The sequence below is a fragment of the Agelaius tricolor genome, unplaced genomic scaffold, assembly GCF_023055355.1.
Source record: "Agelaius tricolor isolate 1412-34295 unplaced genomic scaffold, bAgeTri1.0.p SCAF_10, whole genome shotgun sequence".
In the NCBI taxonomy this organism is placed as follows: Eukaryota; Metazoa; Chordata; class Aves; order Passeriformes; family Icteridae; genus Agelaius; species Agelaius tricolor.
The window spans coordinates 19,710,684-19,731,848 of record NW_027269270.1 but is presented as its reverse complement, the minus strand read 5'-3'; the positions used below and the strand labels follow the sequence as shown (position 1 = coordinate 19,731,848).

Here is a 21,165-nt window from a genome sequence, read left to right as displayed (position 1 = left end):
AGCCTCTGCTCCTCAGATTATCACCTCGATCTCAGTTCAAGTGTTAGATGGGAAACAGTTACCAGTGGCAGTCAGAGCTGTCCCCTCTTCCAGGAAGGGCCACTCTTTTAAAAATATTTAATGGCATTTGTGAAACTGCATAATTCAGAGTAAGTATCCTAGACTTCAAAGAGAATTAACAAATATATAATTATTTAAGAGATAAATAAAATGGGAGGAAAAAATCTTCAGAATTTCCCATGGAACAAAGTAATATGCAATTCATTTGAGAAGAATAGAGGATTGGGACATGTTCTTGTGTATTTTTTTAATGTCATAACTCTGAATATTTGGAAGATGTTCAAAAAGAATTGATCCTAATTTACATTTTAGAAGTACATTCACGCTGAGGCCTTTGTATGATGGACTTTTCAGCAGCAGTCCTGGCACAACAGGCTTTCACTGCTAGTACTGTACCTCTGTTCTGAAATGTGGAAGCCCTGTAAGCTGCCACAGAGAAAAAGGAACGGAGAGCAAGACTTTCCCTCTCATTATTTGAGATCTTCAAAATGTAGCACACAGACTTTTGGCAACAAATAAGCCTTAGCAATAAAACTTAAGACAAAGCCTTCCATACAATAAAAAACATGTAGCTTCAAGTATAGGAAATGTAAGAGTTTAAATACAGGATCTCTGGGAAGGAGGGGAGGAAAGGCAAATGATTTACAAAGAGACCTTTCCAGATCAAGAGTAGCACAAACAGTGATGAGGAAAGGAAATGCACACTGCTACTTCAGCTCGGCTGGATACCCCACCATGCTGATACCCGCAGGCCTTGAAGGGAGAGTCTCTCTTCTCTCTGCCAAATACCTTCTCCAGAACTCAGCCAAGGCATTCAGGCTTAACACAGGGGAGATTTCTGCCTGGGGTACTGCACAGCTACAGGTTGAAAAGAAAAAGAAACCACAGTGCAGTGCCAAAAGAACCAGACATGGTGGAGTTCATCTGGCACTCAGCACCACAAAGCTCAGCCCTCACCACCAGACGAATCCTCCCTGCACACTCTGGAGCAGGGAGTGATTTCCAACCCTTGCTGGCAGCAGGAGCAGTGGGTCCTGGGTGCTCTGGGCTTTCCAAGATCAGGCCTCTGGGAGCACACTGCACACAGACAGCTTCAGTCAAGCTTGCCATCATCCCTGGGGCATGGGGAAGCATTTCTGTTTGTGAGCACAGCAGTCTCTTTGGGCTTTGATATATACACTAAATGAAATTATATACTGAACTATAAAACTGTGCTTGTCTCCACACCCCAAAACCTCTTCAGTTACCCTTTCAGCAAAGTCCTTGAAACCAGAAGTAAGTAGTTTGGATCTTTTTTAAGTCTTTAGATTTATTTCTGACATTAAGAGTTTGAAAATAAAAGATTTGAGGTTTCTCATGTATCTGTACTACCCTGTATGAAGCTCTTTTCTTACCATTTTAGATCTTTTATTAACATAACACTTATTTCAGTATTGCATGCACTCAGACATTAAAGTCCTTACTAATGCAACAGAATAATTGTTGATACTTTGAGAAGACTTGTGAAAGCTTATTAGTGACTACACGTAAGCCAAAAAGCAGCACTAGGATTAGAAATATTAATAATGTGTAAAACCTAAGCCACAATGTTTTCCTAGGAAAAAATACTGACTCAGACTCTGTCTTCTAAAGATATAAAATTACACAACTGCACAGAATATGGAAAAAAGCATTTAAGAACAACACACATTTTAGGCTAACATATTTCAGTTAAGATGTCCAAAACAATCAGTTAATTAAAGGTAATTATTTATAACTAAAAGTGAAGTTACACAGATTTTGGTGGGTAATTTTTCTCTTTTGGTAAAATAAGTAAGAGAAGAAATGGAAATGTAAGGTGCAGGACAGGAGTACAAATCAGAACATATTTCTTCCACTGCAATTGATTCTGTAAATGATTAACTCAACTCACACAGGTTATTTCAAGTAGAATATTTGTACTAGTAACTGTGTCAAAACAGACCCCAGATTGAAGTATTTTCTTTTTGAGTTTTCACTTGTGGTTTTTTTCCTCTGTGTCCATGTATCATAACAATATCAAGATTCAAATTAAAACTTGACTTTTTTTCCAAGGTACAGCACATCTATCTACAAAGATCAGACACTTTTAATGATAACATGCTAATTCTTCTCTCAGTAACCCTTTAATGATTTAATTTTCTACAGAGTTTGTCTGAGCCTTGAGTAAGGCAACTGCTCAAATTGAACTGAGGCAGCTAATATTTTCTGAATGTCAAAACAGGGTAAAATTTTAGGAGTTGGGGGAAAAAATTGAGGATCAAGTCTTAATATTCTGTGGAGGTTTTTTAAAGATAAACACTGTTTTCTCTATTTCCTCAGTTACACATTTCATTGGAGGTAGCAAGATCTGAATTAAATTAATTAATTATATTCAACTAGTTTACCAATATTTGCTACTGCTTTCATTCTGCAGGTAAATATGAGTATTTATTATGTGGGTTGCAAAGTGTTAAAGGCTGTTGTTTGTCAACCCAAAATGTAGCTCAGCAATAATGTGGGTAAAAAAAGGTTAAAAGTTTATTAAAAAAAGAGTGGCCTTATAACATGTCAACATCAGATGTCTCATTTTTTAATTTCAAGGAGTTTTAGCATTAGAGAAATCAGAGCTAAGCAGAATGAACCTTTAGCAAACCAAGTCAAGACTTCACAAGATTTCTACAAGTTTTGTGATAATGGGGTATTGGACATTGGATATAAGAACCTGCTTGCAAATACTGATCCTGATTTCTACTCTGAATGGTTTCCTGAAGAAAAGGACAAGCTTGATGTAAGCACACTGAGGCCAAAACCAGCTTGGGCTCTAAGCTGAGTCAATTCTGGACTGGTTTCTGACTGAGATGCCTGCCTAAGAGGTCTCTAACAGAAGGGGCAGTTTTTGGCATCATGGAACCCACCAAAAAGCCTGATTTGTACTTGTTAACATTTTTAGTAGTCCACTGGAATTAAACTATCCCCTTCAAAATGTTCTTGGATTACTGGTTATGCCAGTGAATAACTGCTGCTATCACTTCCCATCTGCATCAGGTCTCAGCCATTGTGGAGCTGGGGACTGGGACCCTGATCAAAGACATTCCAACAGCTGCCACTGGACATTTCTTTCCTGCAGCTCTGCGGTTGCATCTCTGCACAGCAAATACCCAGCCCTGCACTACCAAATCAGCTTTTTGTTTTCCAAGAAGAGATCTTAAATGGTGGTAACTTTTACCAAATCTGTTTTCCTAGTGCTCCTTTTACAAGCAGCTGCGGCTGAAACATTCCTTCCACTCTCTTCTCCTCCCTCGCCCCCACTTCCTCAAGGAAATTCCATGGGATCACCATTCCTCTGGCCCCACACTGCAACAAAACTCTCATCTCCCAGGGGACAGGGAGTTTTGCAATCACTGGATCTCCACATCTGCGAGCACAGGCAAACACAGAGTTCCTTCGCAGTTCTCTATTTGGATTACTTGTTTTTTAAACAATGTGCTCAGGGGAACTGCTTTTAAGTTAGGCTAAGCGAAATACTGACTTAGAAAAACCACAATCTTTGCTTAATAAAAAAATGGAAAGAGAAAATTAAAACTATATTTGTTTTAAATTTGAGGCATGTCAAGAGACTATCTGCATCTGGAGGATAGGACAACTTTTCTCTCAACTGCAATTTCCCTGAAAATATCTATGGGTCCCTAGTAACATTCAACATGAAAGCATTACTGTAAAAAAGCACCCTGGAACTTCTCAGAGAGAATTACAGTGTAGATTTCATTTGATCATGAATGTAAAGCTGTCTGAATTTTATTTCTAGCTAATTAAAGTCCAAATATTGAGGGGAAGATAGAGAGTCTTCCTTCACATCATGCCAGGCTAGACACTTCATGACATGACTGCTGAGATGTGTTGCTAAACAATAAAAAGGGAACATTTAAACCAAACATCACATCTTCTGGCCAATCACAGTTCCCATGGCATACCAAGCAAATGCCTCACTACGTGTGGCAGTCAAGCCCTGGCAAAAAGGAGCATTTCAGCCTCCATATCAGGCCTACATCTCTCCGGTGCATCTGGCAAAAGGAACATACAATAACAAATTCTATTTCTCTTCAGCTGTAGAAATGGGATACATATTTTTGACAGGAACCTCCCAGGAACCTCACCAGCTCAGATAGAAACCAGCAGAGCCAGTTTACACACCACAGTGGCAGGCCACTCCTCCTCTGACAGTCTGTCTGGTTGAGAAACTGGGTGCATCAGCTGGGCAGAACACAGTGGAGATTAGCTAAATCTGGTCCCAGGGTTCCTGTGGGTGTTTCTCTACTGTGTTCCATACCACTGCACAGGCAACAGCATTGGCACAACCAATGAATGCATCCAGGGAGCACACCTTCACCATCCTTGGGGGTACGTTTGCTCTGAAGGGCAAAACTGAGTGAAAAGTGCAGTTAAGGAAAACCTACTGCAGCTAACACAAACCCCAAACCATGCCACATTCCTTGAACAGGGAATAAAGGTAAAACGTGATGCTGGTATTATACAAACAAGCTGAACAGTACAAATCACATACTGCTCAATCACTAAGGAATCTCTCTCCTCCTAGAACCAAATATTATTTTGTAAACCTGGTGTTATTTATTCAGATGTGTATGCAATCATACTGTTTTTAAAAATGTGCACATAACTCTGAAAAAAAGAAATTTGCAGAGGGCTTCTTTCTACCGTAAAAGGTAGAACAATAGATAGGCTCCTGCTACAAAATAATCAGTATTAATACTGTTCTCAAAGGGAACAGTTTCAGAGACACTGATGTATCACATTTAATTATATGACATGAAATCATATTCCACATAATTATTAATGCAATACCTCACTGCAGCCAGCAAACCATGAAAGAAAAATGCAAGAAAAATGGAGAAAAAAGGAAAAAGGAATAAAGAAAAAATACTTTAAAGAGAATTGGAGAAGTTGGCTTTGAAAACTTTCATTCCACTTCCACTTAGCCACTTAGGGGTTGTGTTCATGTGCTATAACTATTTCTAAGCAGAAATGACCTGCCCAGATCACCCTCCCAAGGAGTTAAATGCAAGAGATGTTCAGACTATTTTCTAAAGTCCAGCCTTTTTTTTTTGTTTTGTTTCTAATGAGATATGCTGAGTAAAATTAACAAATTTCTTGATCTTAAGTGACCACAGTGGTGCCAGCTCCCTGCTACAGAAAATGTCTGAGCTCCAGTTCACCTCTTTTCAGTCCTAAGTATGTTTGAAGGAGATGAGAAATGGCACCATGGGAGAGGTCACAATTACACAGCAAAGAACATAGAAACATTAATATGTTAATGAATGTCACATGACAATGAAAATACGTCCTGTATTAAGAACAGGGAATTGAAACAACTTTCAAGTTATCTTGCCTCAAAACAGGGAAACATTGGAGTATATAACTAAGTATGTTTTGGAAACAAAGCTGTATATCACATCTGGGTCATATGCTTCAACAAAACCAATAGCCTGCCAGGTGTTTTAGCTATGCCTGTGTTCATGATGCTGAGTATTTAGCAAGGAAACCCTTAAATTACTCTCAGCAAGACAGGTGATTTCAGAATGCACATATGCAAAGGCAGCCACTGCAAGGTTCTATTTCTGTGTGCAGACCATCCTGGCAGAGAACAATGGCCTGCTGTGGTAATTCTATATTTTGTTATCTTAAAGCGGCTGTTTTCCTGAATATAATCCCATTAAAAACCCACATTATGACCCTACAGTGATAACTTAAGGGGGAAGGCCAACTAAGTGAAACTGTCCAGAGGAAAAAGTGATTTCAAAAATATCATATAGACTACAAACAGCTTGATGCAAGCAGCAGAGTGTGAGAAAACAGCTTGGAAGGGAAAATACCAAAGGGTAGGCTGACCAAATGATTTATGCTGAACTGAACAGAGGAGACTTGGGTTAAGCCTCAAAGCTTGAAATCTCACCCAGGGACTGGGGATTGTCAGGAGGATGAAGGGTCTGCTGCATCATTCTCATTTAATGATGTACACTTCACAAAAGGAGGTTTTTGAAGAAACAGCATTACACAGACACAATGCTGCTGCAGGCCAGCAAGTAAATCATAAGCTAGACAGTGGAAAGTACAGGGCTTTGGAACCATGTGGCTTCAGCATAAAGGTCATCCTCAGCAAAGCACAGAGCTTAGTGAGAGTCTGGAAAGCACCTAGAAAACATGTCAAAGCAAGTTACAAACTCCTGGCTGAATTTGCTAAAATCCAATCACGTAAGTCCCTAATCAGATAAGCAGGCTCAACAATTTCAGTGAATAACTGGAATGGATTTAATCTTGTATCTTCAGATCCAGATATTCATTAAGTTAAAAGAAATGATTAAGAGTCGCTAATAAGAAAGTATAGTTAAAGCCTAAATAATATATTCAAAACCCATCTGAGCTGAAGAAAGCATATCAAGTACTGATATCCACACCAGGAGAAGGGAGTGCAATTAGGCATGGCTGAAGTAAACACTGCTTCAGCAACCCTGTCAAACCAGCTCTTCATGGCAGAGGCTTGCTCAGTGCAGCAGGTCCCATGCAATGGCACTCTATGGTTGTGAAAAGAAACCACACAGCAGAGTCAGGCAGCTTCCTGCAGACTTTCCCAAACCTCACTGGCTCCTGTCCTCTGCTCCTGTCCTATTTAGCTGATTGCTCCTGTCCAGCCTCCCACAGAAAAGACAGGACCTGTGGGCCACTGCATGGATTGCTTTGCCTACTCCCACATCCCTGATGGGAAGCTCTTATGGCCAGGGCTGACTCACATCATGTCCCCCTGACACTCCTCTGGTTCTGAGCTGACTGTTATGACATCCTTGTGACAAACAATACCTACTTTAGTCCTCCCCACACTTCTGCCTCTGGCACAACTGATATGAAGAAATTTGGTTTCTCAATGCAGAACTGGAGTAGCAGGCTCAAGTTTGAATGAACTATTCAGAAATATGGCAGCTTCAGTTCCCACACAAAAGCCAGAAATACGCTCTGAAAAACAGCCGTGCTCCCAAGCCCTCACGACAAAAACACAATGTGCTCTTTTCAACCAGGAAAAGAGGAAAAGAGCTTCTCCTGATAGAAAACCAGAAATGACCAATCAGTTGAAGGTGGAGACAGATTTGTGGACATGTATACTGGCAAATTGTGCTCTTGCCAGGAAAATACTTTTCCACAAAGCTGGTGAACGTTTGTTCACTGTGTTCATAAATACTGCACAGCTGTGCTACAACTGGAGAGCAAGCCCAACACTTCCATAATTGATAAGGGGTTTTTCTAGTGATTCACCAAAAAGAATAAAATGAAGTAAAAACATGGCCAAAATTAGCACTGCTGTCGTGAGAAGAACAATGTAAATCCTGACTAAATCAAATAAAACTCACAGTATAACAATCCCCCACACAAGAATTCTGTAGATTATTTGAGCTTGTATTCTGAGGGATTCTGTCAAAAGCAATCTTTCTCTACCATAACCATCATTGAAAATAACTTTTCAGTACAGCATATATGATACAAGTCCATGACAATCAGAAGGAAAGATCTCTGCAGATGGGATGTTTCTGGTACTTGCAGTGACATTGATGTTCTTCAACCATTATTTCCTCAACCCACAGGTGTTTCTCTGTCTTGTCTGACATCAGCCAAAAGACACAAAACAAGCCAGTGACATTTTTATGTACATCCACCAAAAGCTGCTTATTGCCAACTAGCAAGATCATTTCTACAAAATGCAGAGCAACCTTTCTACCTATTCTTAGCACCAAGCACTGCAGTGGACACCCTCTTAGGAAACCAAGACCCAGAGGGATACCAAGACCCACTCTATATGGAAAAAAGGAGCTAAAATTACTCTTAAAGCCTCTCAGTAAAATCTTAGGAATTTAGAAAGAGACAAAAATATATTTCAGACACCTGGAGTAAACAACACTCTCTTCATTGACTTCTGTGTGTCCAAGATTCTATTCTCCATTTATTTTGTATTATATCAGCTTAAACAATGAACATGACAGGTTCACTTTGAAGAATATCTTGCCCTTTACACCCTAGAAGCTTAGGCAGATTTACAAGAAGGAAAAGTTTTGCATCTGAAACTTCCTATAGTCTACAGAAGTGGATTACTGAGCTTTGGTGAAGAGGAAGAGAGCTGCCATTTCTATCTTACTGCCAAATCCAGTTAGTTGCTCAGGGATTATGTTGTCCTACCTAAAGTTTCTGGACATCTCACTTGCTTCCTCAGCAGAAATGGAGAATGGAGAAAATCTCCTTTCCTCTTAGGTAAAATCCTTAGGAGGGAAATATCTCACAGGAATAAATGTCATAACCTTCCACATCTGTAAATTCACATCAGAATTGATTTAACAAGTTCATGGCTGAAGTTTTTGCCTATTCTTTATTTATACAATTCATACTATTCCAACTACAAAATCATAATCTTTGGTTATTTAAGAGGAAGAGGACCAGTTACAGCAAATTATTAAAAATATTTTTTCTAGGCTGTTCATGCATCAATGACATCTGAGACTGTGCAAACCAAAATGTCTTCAGAAAGAGATTAAGGAGCTATAGTAACCACTGCACAAATAGTAGCTACTGGGGTGGTTCCAGTGCAAAATAGCCTCACAGCTCTGTCCTAACATAACATGAGTGCACAGGCCAAGGTTTCTTCATCAGTTCAAAAGACAAAAACGGGAAGGAAAAATCCACTTCTGAAAAACATGCATTTGCAACTAAAATCCAAGTTACAAGAGGTCATTGTCACATAGGGAGCTGTAAAAATGCTTAATTTATCAACAAGCCTTTTCAAAGATTGATTATCTATTCTCTTCTCTGCAAAACACAAGGATTTCATTTGCTATTGAAGAAATAAGAAAATAGAATTTTTTTTCTTTAAAGATCTGAGAGCAAGCTGTTTTTATTATAATACTAAGATGCCTTCTATGTGACTACTACCCTGAAAGTCCATTTTTTTTTAAATTAAAAAAGAAAACATCTCTATAAATTAGGTATCAGATTTTTTTCCAATATACAAAACCAAAGGTACTTCACATAAGCTCGGATCCAAATTTTACAGGTTTTGCTATCAATTTTTATTACTGGTGTTGTGCTTTATTTTTGTATACTCCTATTTACTTATCTGCTAAATAGAACATAAAATTATTTTTTAAATTGCAGCAGTAGCATTAAATTCAAATCTTAATAATTCTTCATTCAAAATAGACAGATTTGGATGCTTTCCTACATGTAGTATTGAAAATTTATCTGAGTACTTTTGATTTCAAAATAATCCAGACAGTGCACTATGAATTTCAGAAGTACTAAGACATTTTAAAAATCCAGTAAAACATTTAAGGCAGGTGATTTTAAACAGTGTATAAACAACCCAACTGTACAGTCTTTTGACACAGAACCCATATTTGAAAGTAAGAGGCATGTGCTGTTGTAAAAATTCAAAAATAGAACAAATAACTCTCTTAAGCAAAAAAAATTTTAAGTTAACAACGTTGCCTAAAAGCCCTCTGCTAAACCAAGTCTACCCAGAACTTCAGCCACTAGACAGGATTCTTACATGGACCACCTATTTCTAATCTTAAAAATAACTGTGCAGCAAAGTACAGCCATTAATTAGTCTCAAACTAGGATAAGCCTTCAAATGCACATTGTAGTTTACAGTGATTCAGAACAATTACTCAAGTTTGTATCAACAGATTATCTTAGCAGTGAACAGAGGAGACCCTCTATGCAGGTTCTCAATAGCAAGTTTCACATTTAGGTATTAATTTTATCTGTGATTTCAACAGCACAATGGGTAATCACAGCTTTTACAAAAGCAGCGGGTTGCTTTAGTTCACCACTGTATTCTCACTTTCTGTGCTTCTCCAAAGCATCAAACAATCTTTTACTTCTGATTGCCAACAAAGTTGAAACATGCCACCATATCACAGCTGTTTGTTTATGTATCTGGTTTTCTTCCCTCATAATCCAAATACTCATCTTGGGTACCTACTACAAGCTTCTAAGGTACAACATTATAATTTACATTTAAACGTTGTACTTACGGTTGGCATAGTTTTACCAGGTCCTGATCAGTGGTGTTTGGAGGCAGTGCTCTGATGTAAAGGTTAGTTTTACTTAATTGATCCCATCCTGAGTTGCTGCTGCTACTACTGTTGTTATTACTGCTGGTGGTGCTGGGACTAGGAGGAGCCATTGGATGGGCTGGTACAATGGACTGCTGCAAAGGAAAAAGCAGGTTAGAGTGAAGTACAGGTAGCAATCACAGCATGCACATCAGCTCATCTACAGCAGCCTGCTTACCTTGTGGAGCACTGTGTTCAACCTGTTCGTAATTACCCACGGATTTTAAATACAACTGCTTTCACACCACACGTGGGACAGGATTCACAGGCACATCCTAATATCTCCAACCACCACTTGATGCATGACACAGGGTCAAATTATATATAACCTCCACTGAATATTACTCAAAGGATTTTATCACTCTTCATTGTTTCATCTCATGTGAAAATGAAATAGCAACTATTGTTCCTCTAGGTTCCAGCACGTACAAAGTTTGTATCACTATGACTGTTTCACATGTCAAATTGTGGCAGACACAAAGACCATGCACTTTCCTTAAACTATCAAAAAATACAAAAATAATTAGAAGCCTCATTTCTATCTCTTCTGGCTTTTAGTACATCATATAATACTGCTATTATTTTTTTACAGATAGACAAGGACTATAGGTAGCTTAAGGAAAATACTTTAAATGAATGGTGTGCCTTGGGAGAACTTTCATACTGCTGTCTGTCTCCATATTTGTGGATTACTTCACAATTATCAAGAAAAAGGCTCTATATAATGGCAAAAAATCCAAGTTTCAAAAGGAGAAAAGCACAGAAGCACTTCTACCTACTCCTCAAGGTATCTAACCCTATTGCCCATGCAATCAGACCCCAATGGAACATAAAAACATCCTAGAGGAAATCTACAGTAGAGAAATCATTTGCATTAAGAGAAGTACAGCAGGGCACTGTACAAAAAGTACTATGAACCTGTCTGTGGTGTTGTAAGAGAGGAATACTTAAAAAAAAATACTAGAGAACTGAAGTTGCCTGTAAACATCTTGTGACTCCATGGTTTTCACTGACAAAGTGGCTGCATGTGGCTCCTTTCCTGCAAAAGCCTGAGGTTCCACCACAAACTCATAGCAAAGAGCTGCCCCATGAATACAGAGGAAAGGCACAGGAGGGGGAAAAAATAAATTGGAATATAAAGTGAGATGTCAATGTAGACTCACTTGTTCCCACCCTAGTGCCACCCTCTCCCTTGGATTAGTACAAACAGTTGTATGGCCACAAATTGAACCCAAAAATGATCTTCCCTGATCTGGTACACCACATGTGGGCTTTGCACTACGCAAAAGCTTTGGCTGTCACAAGGCAGGGAGCAGGAATGTGAAAGCAGAGAGGAAAGGATTAGAGTTTACCTCTGTTTAGAGCACTCATGAAACTACACACAAGAAAAGTGAAACTATTTTGGAGATAACCTCAAGAAATTGGAATGGAAGTGTGAGTGGGAGAAAAGTACAAAGGCACGCCTTATATCAGATACTTTATGGTAATTATGTGTTTCTTTTTTGTGTTTCCCTAGGAAGGTTTTGAAATCTTCCAATTTGGCATGTTGCAAAGTTTATTATGCAGCTATAATGGCCTGGAACAGCCAACTGCAAAACTTGCTATAAAATCAACATTGATAAGTAGTAACATTGTTGCTGCCCAATTTAATTGAACTGAAAATTACAAAAGAATGAAATACATTCCTGATCATTCAGCATTTCAAAACTAAGTATCAATATTTCATTGCCATAGGGTTAGAGATTTTTGTTGTTTTTAATAAAGATTTTTAGAAACATCAAATCTCTTCCAAAATATTTATATTTGGAATTGAAGCACTGATCTAGAATTTCTTCCAGGGAAAAAGATTAAATGCTCCCTTCCAAGTTTGCAATGGAAACACTGACGGATTTTAACAATAGTAGCACAAGTCAGCCTGTCAGACCGCTCTTCTTCCAGTAACGCCAGGCAATTATTTTTAGGGTTACAAGCAATGCGGAATGACAGAGCAACTAGTTTCAAAACATTTTCACAACAGAAGAAACTGAGTCTGGCACAGTGAAATTCTCTTCAAAAAGCCTTCAGTGAAGTTCTCAAAATGCAAACAGTGATCAAATGCAAAACTGCTCTGTTTACGGTTTCAAAATGCGCACGCACAACTGCCAGAAAACTCAACATACAAATACCTGTCTTCATCTAAACTGGTTTATTTCTAAATTACAATGAAAGGCTAAGAGCCTCTATTAAGTTTTTCAGTATCTTTGGTTTGGTTTTGCTTTTATTTCTTAGTGTTTTCCCTTAAAATCTTTGTTTTTCTATGTTATGAAGAACTGGAGTTTTGTAAAATCTTGTCACCAGCTGGCCAAAGGCAGGAGAGGAAAATGTGTGTCTGTGTGTAGAGAGAGCAGGAATCCTAATTCTGTCTGTCTGTAAAACATAAACACTCCATTCTGAGAAATTTAAACTTCTATTTAAACATGAAGATGTTCTAGTGCCAGTGGTCACATTCAAACATGATGGGAATGTAAATGGGACTATAGTTGTCTTCCTAAGTTTACAGACAGAAGGTTTTTCAGTGCTTCCAGAGAGACTCATACCTTCACAAGCCTTAAAGGCTTTACAAAACCCATGTGCTGAGTGTCCTGCAGCTCTCAAAGCCTGCAACCTAACGACAGCCAGCCATTAAAGGGACAGTGACATCTTAAAGCCATACAACTAAAACACGTTTTTTACATTAAAACTTTAATTTTAAAATCTGAATCATTTTTTCCACTCTGTTCTTCATCGACGACAACTTGTAAAAACTAAATTATAGCGGTCCCTCTGTTGTTCAAAGGGGCCTTTTTTTCCAGTTCTCTTGCTGCAAAGGGTTGGTTGGCAGCGCAGCCGCGATGCCGTGACTGCGCTGGCGGAGCCTCCTACGCTGCCAGCGCGGGCCAGGAGCAGAGTTTGTCTGCTGGCCGAGTTGCATCACCTCCCCAAACAACATCAGCCAAGCCGATAAAAGCTCTCTTCTGCCTGCACAGCTGCATCCACACCTGGGCTTTCGCCAACATATTGATGTCAGCGGCGATGTATGACTTTTTTCCACACCCCTGGCTGATACACAGTGCTTTGCTGGCAAGACATTCTGCAGTGGAGACCTGGCCAAGGTTTGGGGTTGTTTGTTTAGAAACAACTTTCACAAACCTTAACTGAGTGCTCTGTCTAAAACCTGAAATAAAATTTGAAAAGTTTTGGTTTACAAACTGTAGTTTTTGCTAAAAATTCATATCAAAAGCTGTTCTTAAGTTTTCATTATATGGACCTCACAATAATCTGCAATATTGCAACATCCATAAAAATATATTTATTAATTTTTCTTCATAATCATTGCATCTTAAATTAAAACATAGAACTCAAGGACAGGAGGAATAAATATAGGCAACAGAACATTATTTCTTGTGGCAATATTCCTGTTCACAAGAAATACCATTGTCACACTGGTTTGCCATTTCCTCCTCAGTTTTCACTCCAAGAGGTAATTAGCGATCGTTCTTTTTACACAGCAGTTTCCTTCCTGTCATCTTCAACAAACATCTAAGCAAAAAAGGCCAGTGACAGAATAATCAGCCCATCTGCTCTATGATCTCTCCAGCCCATTCTGGAGCCAGCTGTGAGGAGCCTGCTCTGTGAGACCTTCCCTCCAGCCCTCCACAGCCCCACCACAGCAATGGGAAAACCACAGGTACTTATTAGGAAAACTAAAAGCTCAGTGACTGAACAGTCCCCATGAAGTGCCTTAAAACAAGGTGAATTGCTTGCCTGTGTTTCATTCTCAATATAAACCCCAAATGGGAATAACTGCAAGTACTGAACACCAGCTGGAGAATATACTCATTTTATATGAGCCATTCTGTCTTTCTTATAAAACATTCTATGCTTAAGGACTGCAAATAAGTCAGAGCAGGATATTGTCTCCCTAAGAACAGAAGAATCTCTTTGCTGTCAACAGATTAAAAAAAATAAAGACAACAAACCAAAATGGAATAACCCAAAGAAATTCCTTGACCTGGGGGTTGGGAGATATTGACCCCTGCTGCCTTCAGACTACAGAATTCCAACAGAACTTCAATGAGCAGAAGACAACTTGGACAATGACTGCAAGTCATTATCCCAAAACAGAGTATGATCACTACAGTAGCATTCTATTTAAGTCTCTTTGTGCAATAAAATATGCATATAAAGTTATATAACATGCTAGCATTTAATTATGAGTTTAATCACTCAGCCAAAGTTCCTAATGGGAAAAGTACCATGACTTTTAACAACAAAGTTCTCACACATCTACTCTAAATTCAAACCATAAATTGCAGCCTACATTAACTATCAGATTTAGCCAGAATTGCTACTTGGATCATCTCATAGCATCAAAATCTCATCAGCAGTGTTTCCTTAGCCTTGCTCAGGTGACTAAGCTACAAGCACCTGCTTACCCAGCCTGACTTTGCCTAACCTCCCTGATTTTGAAAGCAGTACCTTCAGTAACTGGCACTGATATAAAAATTATCATGCATTCTCTGTGGATGTGTGTAACAGTGAGGAAAAGTATTAAATCTGGATTTATTTTTTGTTAAATTGGGTCTTGCTTGTTTATTTATTAATCTACCTAACACTTTAGGTTAGAGAGAGCTTTACATGTACAATGAAAGCATGGGCTCAGTAGAATAGAAGATGCCATACCTAGTGAAGCAAGACACTACAACACTTTGTGCACAGCTTAGGAAATAGGATCTCATTTGGAATTAAATCATGTCCCTAGAAGAAAGAAGAACTCCAAGTGTTTAACAGAAATGAGTGCTCATGGATGAAGACAGTTGCTTTATTACCCTTCTTTAAATAAGGTAACATTCAACCTTGATCACTTATTCTAAGCCAGCGAAGTGACAGCTGCAGCGGAGATGCCATTTTGAGTGTCCTGCACTATTCTGCTTCATGTTTTTCCTCATCATGTCTGAAACATTACAGCAAGTAAAACTGAATTTCTGGAGACCTTTCCAAGTTCAATTCTCAGTGGACATGAGTCAACCAGTAGAAACTGAAAGCTTTGCTGCTGCTTTACTCACATCTCCTGCCTTAGGGTAGCTTCTCCAATTGCTCTTCTTTAGTCTGTAAGCACTTGTCACAGGAAGATTCAACAACCAAATCGAAGCATTTTCAGCATGACACCAGTATAAAGAGTATCTCAGAAGCTCCACACTTCTGTTGAAAATCTCCTCAGGCAGGAAAACCTTGATACCTGCTCCCTTTTTCTCCTTTAAACCACTGCCCATAACTTCTCCTTGCACGGGTGAAAAACATGATCTCATAGTGACACTGTAAGAGTCAACAGAACCATTCCAGAAAGGACTGGTGAACTCCACAAGGCAGAAACTATGGATATTGTGTTTTGTGATCAGAGCTGTCTGCATACTGAGGATGCAAGGCTATTCCATCTTTCTTAAGGTGTTAGTGGTTCAGCCACATGGAGCAGAAACAGCTACTGAGAAGATGTGGGACCCTGAGGGTGGATGCTGGCATTGGGCAAAGACTCTGCCTGTTACAAATCACAGGCAAACCAGGAGCACCTGGAGATCCAGCCCTGTGTTTCTCCCAGAAACCCCACTCTAAATGTTCCATATCTTGGTATGAAAGTACTATGCCCAGAATACTACAGCTGGGATCACAGCAATGATAGACTGCAATAAAGAGAATGAAAATTAAGTAATCAAGGAAAAAAACCATATCTACTGAACAGGGAAGCCCCCTTGCCTTAATAGATAAGTTTTAACAGGAGCTTTACAAGATAAAAAAATATAGGGTTATACCTTTTTTCTTGCCTGTATTTTACAGCCAAGTCCTATGAAAACTGTTTTTCTAAATACAGATAAGTCTTTTTCATACTAAAAGGAAACAAAACCATAGGTGGATATCATCATGCATCTGTGAAGTTAATAATACAAAAAAAAGTTATTTTCACTCTGATATTTGTTTTTAGTTAACACTCTTTCTTCTTTGTTGTACTTCAACTAATTTGAACCAATTTGCCAGTAAGAAAAATGTCTCTGGCAAAATCCAGGGAAGCAGTTAGTACATTTTTTTGAGTCATCTGAAGAAGCCCTTCCTCGAAATACAGAAAAGCATGAATGAGTAGGTACTTCTCACAGCTTCCTTTTTAAAATGCCTTCATGAAGAGTGGCTCTATCAGCAATGAAACAAGACAAAGTCTAGCACAAACCCCCAGTCATGACTCAGATCCTCCTAACAATTTCACTTCAAGACTCACCTGATTACAACCCAAGCTCATTCCCCACTGAGCTGTTTTGCTTCCTTTCCTCAGATTTTATGGCAACATAGCAGGACTGAACCTGTTCTCACCAGAAAGCAACAATTACTGAAACCAGAAAGTATTGAAGTAAATCATTCCAGCTTCTTATAAAATGTCACATTTTCATATTTTGACAGGAAATGGAACCAGTATTATTTAAATTACACATTTAAAGCTTAATGCAACAGCAATCTTCTGCTAGCAATGAAAGCAAGCTCAAAAATCTATCTATATCTTTTCTATGGAGACACTTGAGGAAGTGTGAGCATAGTCCTGGCCACACTGAAGTTTATGACAAAACTCACAGAGATGCTTTGAACAGACCTCTTTTCTCCAAGAATAGGGTGTGGAGAATTTTTTATTGTTATTACTCAAGAAAAAAGCTTTCTTGGAGTTGGCAGGCAAGATGGTAACAATAAAGCAAGCAATGAGCACAAGAAACTCCTCCTGGTTCAGGGAGCTCTTTTAGAGTCCCAGAGATAAATGAAAAAACTTCAAAGTTCCCAGGAACTCACTCACTCCTTTGACTCTATCCCTTGGCAAGGATTTTTTGGTGCTCCACTAACTGATTCCCCTAGTTCAGAGACAAATAAAAAGTGCAGAATACACAAACCTAGCCACACTACAGCACAAAAGCTATCCCAAAGGAGAACAAGGGGAGTGCTGAACTGGGCCACATCCTGTTCCTTTCCAGATGTCATGAACCCTCCCTTTCCCCTTCCACCTGCTCATCCTGAATCACAGCATCTGTCTTCCCTCTCAGTTTTATACCTGGATTTCCTGGACAATCCCCTGAAACAATACCTTGTTACTGTGCCCTAGCCATGACAGAATTATAGACACATTTAAAGCAAAAAACTTAAATTTCTGAAATATGAACAAGCTGCAATTCAACAGCTAGGCCACATTTAAAGAATCTGAAAAGAAAGTCAAGGTGCTGAAGTACCCAAAGAAAGAGAGCATGGTACTAAGATCTACCAGACAGACAAAAAAGCATGTATATGTTTTTGTGGTTAGCACTTCACTGAGCAGTAGACACAAAAGAATTCACTGCCAACTTCCTTCTTGATTCTAGTACATACACAGGCCTATTTTCTTCAGTGAAACCAGCTAAGGCTTTTGCTCAGAAAGCACCAAGGACTGAATATCTAGACTATGTTGAAGTTTTTGCTGCAGCCTGAGGAGTCAAATTACAATTAGAAGAAAACATCCATTTTCAGAGAGGTGTAAGTTGCATACTGATGGCTTATGTAAGCACCTAAAAGGTAGCAAGTCCCATATGTGACACAATCCAAATAATACAAAATTCCTCTCTTGCATTACACATCTCTTGGTACGTGTTAATAGCAGGGTATAAAATCTTACAACGTTCTCCACAAGAAGAAACATTCAAGATACCCTTCATAGGAGAAATGCTTCACCTGAAACAGCAATTACCTTAGAAACTCCTGGGTCATGCAGTAGTTCAGACTAGATGACAGATGGTCACATCATAGCCTGCAAATCACAAGCTCACAAGCACTTGAGTGGCAGCTCAGAGGACAGTACTCATGGAATTAAAGTAAAAAATTATTCAATAAGCTCTTCATAAGCATTAAGAGGTTCATATTGGTCCCTTTACATTGTAAATAGAACTCTGCTTTAGCATTTATTAAGCAGGAAACTCCTACTCACTACCTCCATTTAAAATCTCTTCAGGTGTCACTCACTAGGATCTGAAAATAAATAATATTATTCTCTGACTGCACTTACAGTGTAATGGAAGAAGTGGGACTTAAATGTATGGAAAATGAGAGACATGGCTTTATCCTGGACATTTTTTGGCTCCCTTGTAGGAAAATACAAGAGAGCAGGTAACCATTTCTCTAAGTAAATCCCACAGAAATAAGCTCTGGCAGTGAAACTTCTGCACCACGTAAGGCAGTTACTTCTGTTCAGAGGACAGACTCTCATTAGAAGAATGTTAATCTCCAGTTCTACTGCTGTTCAATTTCTTTGTCATTATCTGTTGTGAACTTTTACTTCCAGTGCCAACAAACAGGGCCATAGACAATTTTCCATGTGATCAAAAACGTGCTACTTTCAATAGCTTCTGTTTGTGATGTTTAAAATGGATCCTTTTTATGGTTGTAGGTAGCTACAGTTTTAATTTCATAAAGCAGTAAATATGCCATCTCTTAACTATTACGGATGCCGTCCATCACTGTATTTTGGAGGTTAATCCTGCTAAATCTGTAAAGTAGCAGAGTATATATACAGATATTTTGGCTTATTCAAGAACTGCCTGAATATTTGTATTACAAAAGCTGACAGTACAGCAATAAAACAAACAAAAAAGCATGTTAAGAATGTTTGGCCATTTTTTAGTTCTTTAAAATAATGGAGGAAGAAAAGCACTTTTTTAAAAAAAAAGTTTAAAACTGCACAGAAGTTTCTGAAGTATTATTTATTCTTCTTTCATACTGTATTAGACTTTAGATTTCTGATAAATCCATGCAAGTATTGTCTCTTACTTAAGAAGTGTCACAGATTTCATGATGCACAGAGGAGAATTTTGCAGCTTCTTTAAAATTATTTTTATACTTCTTTGTCCTTTTTTATTATTTTCCAAACTGTTGGCTTTTCCCCCAAAAACTACAATGTCACCATTCTGCTCATCTGGCTATCCTATCCACCCTCCCTCCATAGACAGCAATTATAGGATAGGAATGGCACTGTATTGAAGATGCATGTCAAAAGAAGCATCTGCTTTTCTGGCAAACTCCACATTGTTGGTGGCATTGGAATTATTGCTATACTGTTTGTCACAGGGTTAGACCACAGATGGCTCTTTTGGCTCACATGGGATCCGCTATGTCATTTTCTGTTTATTCAAGTTAAATAAATTAAAGAACTTGTGCCCGACCGTGCATGAGGGAGTCAATTCCTATCAAAATCCCTTTGTCTATGATTGCTGATTCCTTATGGGCAACATACTGCACCCAGCCTAGCAGCAGCACTGTTACTGTGAATCCCTCTGTTCTTTTCCAAAGAAGAGAATGTATGTTCCTCCTGGTAAGGCCATTACACAAGTATTTAATAGGTAGCCCAGTCTATTCCTGCTGCTTCCTTTGACAACATCGATGGAAGAGATGAGGCAGCTGGCTCTGGTCCTTTCTTCTGCATTCCTAAATCCTCATCTCCCTGAGAGACCACACCCTCTTCACCACAGCCAGCATCTCTAGCTGTTGGAAAGGTGGCACATCAGACAAAAAAAGGGTAGAAAAAGCCACTTTTATATGACTTCATCATCAAGACTGAATCTTGATGCCCCCCCCAAAAGGCTCTTTGAGCTGCACAATTCATACTTCCAAGTACAGATCACTTTAGATATTTTGTCCTTCCTACTCACTTTGCAAATGTTTTTTCCTTTTCTGTCTTCAGGCCTAACTAACGTAATCAGGAAAGAACAAGCTGGTGTAGATACACTGCCTGAGTGCAACACAAAGGTTACTGTCATTTTGATACCAAGAAGGTCCCATTCTGCTGCTCAGCAGCTTGTTATGTGCCCGTGTCAAGTAACATTTGAACCAACGTTAATGAGAATAGCATCTTGCACCACTTTCCATGGGAATAAATGATTCCTCCATGAGCTGAAGAAAAGGAAAGCAGACACAGAGCACCACTGTCCTTCCTAGTTGCTCCACTGCAATTATTTCCATAGCCTTTCACAGTATTTGCCATAGAATTGAGGTCAGCATGACCTGTGCTGGATTGAAAGTTCCATTCATCTGTTTGCTCCTCAATTCTGAAATTTCAAGATGTGTCCTTATGGTTTTTATATTCTGCAATATGATAAAATGCAGCAGATACAAGTCATTATAACCAGCTCACTGAAACAGGACATGCACAACATTGCTGGTAAAGGATTAAAGCAAGTCTCAGGTATAACTAAAAAAGTACATACCAAATTCAAGACATACTAACAGTGTTAAATTCATCAGGCTTCATACGCCACTGCCTTTTACAATCAAGAAAAAGGGAAGCATAAGATAATTTTACAATTATTTCAGCAAAAGATGAACTGTCAACTGAGCTAGGAGTTTGTGCTAATTTGTCATGGTATTTTGACAGTCATGGAGTCCATGAATGAGACTGTGTTGCTGCAAGTGGTGCATACACACACATTATATATATATATATATTTTTTTTTTTTTTTTTAATATTTGTTATTTATATATTTATTATTATTTTTATATATATAGTCTAACACTGAACTTGTAATTTGCTATGGACATAAATGTGATTCACCTCCATGGCAAAGCTACCAAACTGAACAGAAGCAGGCAAAACCACCAAATTGTACAGAAGCAGCCAGGTATTATTACAATAGCAATACAGTTTTAAAGCATGAGCAAGATCAGTAGAAACTTTTAAAACCATCAGACTCATTATGTAAGGAGTTGTCACTTTTCAGCACTTGCACATATCGGCCTAGTTTCACTCTCATCCGGTGGTTCTGCATTCATCTGCACAAGCTGAAAATCTGTCCAGAAGTTTTATAAATATCAACATTGCACAGAACTGACAGACCAGAAGACAGCAGTGTATAATGTTGGCAAAACTTCTCTA

At 38.7% G+C, this 21,165-nt stretch overlaps 1 protein-coding gene across 3 annotated transcripts in view; it reads right to left on the bottom strand.

Annotated features, from left to right (window-relative positions):
- Positions 1–21,165, bottom strand: part of RBMS1 (RNA binding motif single stranded interacting protein 1) — a 143,229-nt gene that overhangs the window by 55,208 nt on the left and 66,856 nt on the right. For all 3 annotated transcript variants that reach the window (XM_071435057.1, XM_071435058.1, XM_071435060.1), the window contains exon 2: positions 10,149–10,324. In XM_071435057.1, coding sequence (XP_071291158.1) covers positions 10,149–10,324 — 176 coding nt within the window. The remainder of the gene's footprint in view (positions 1–10,148; positions 10,325–21,165) is intronic.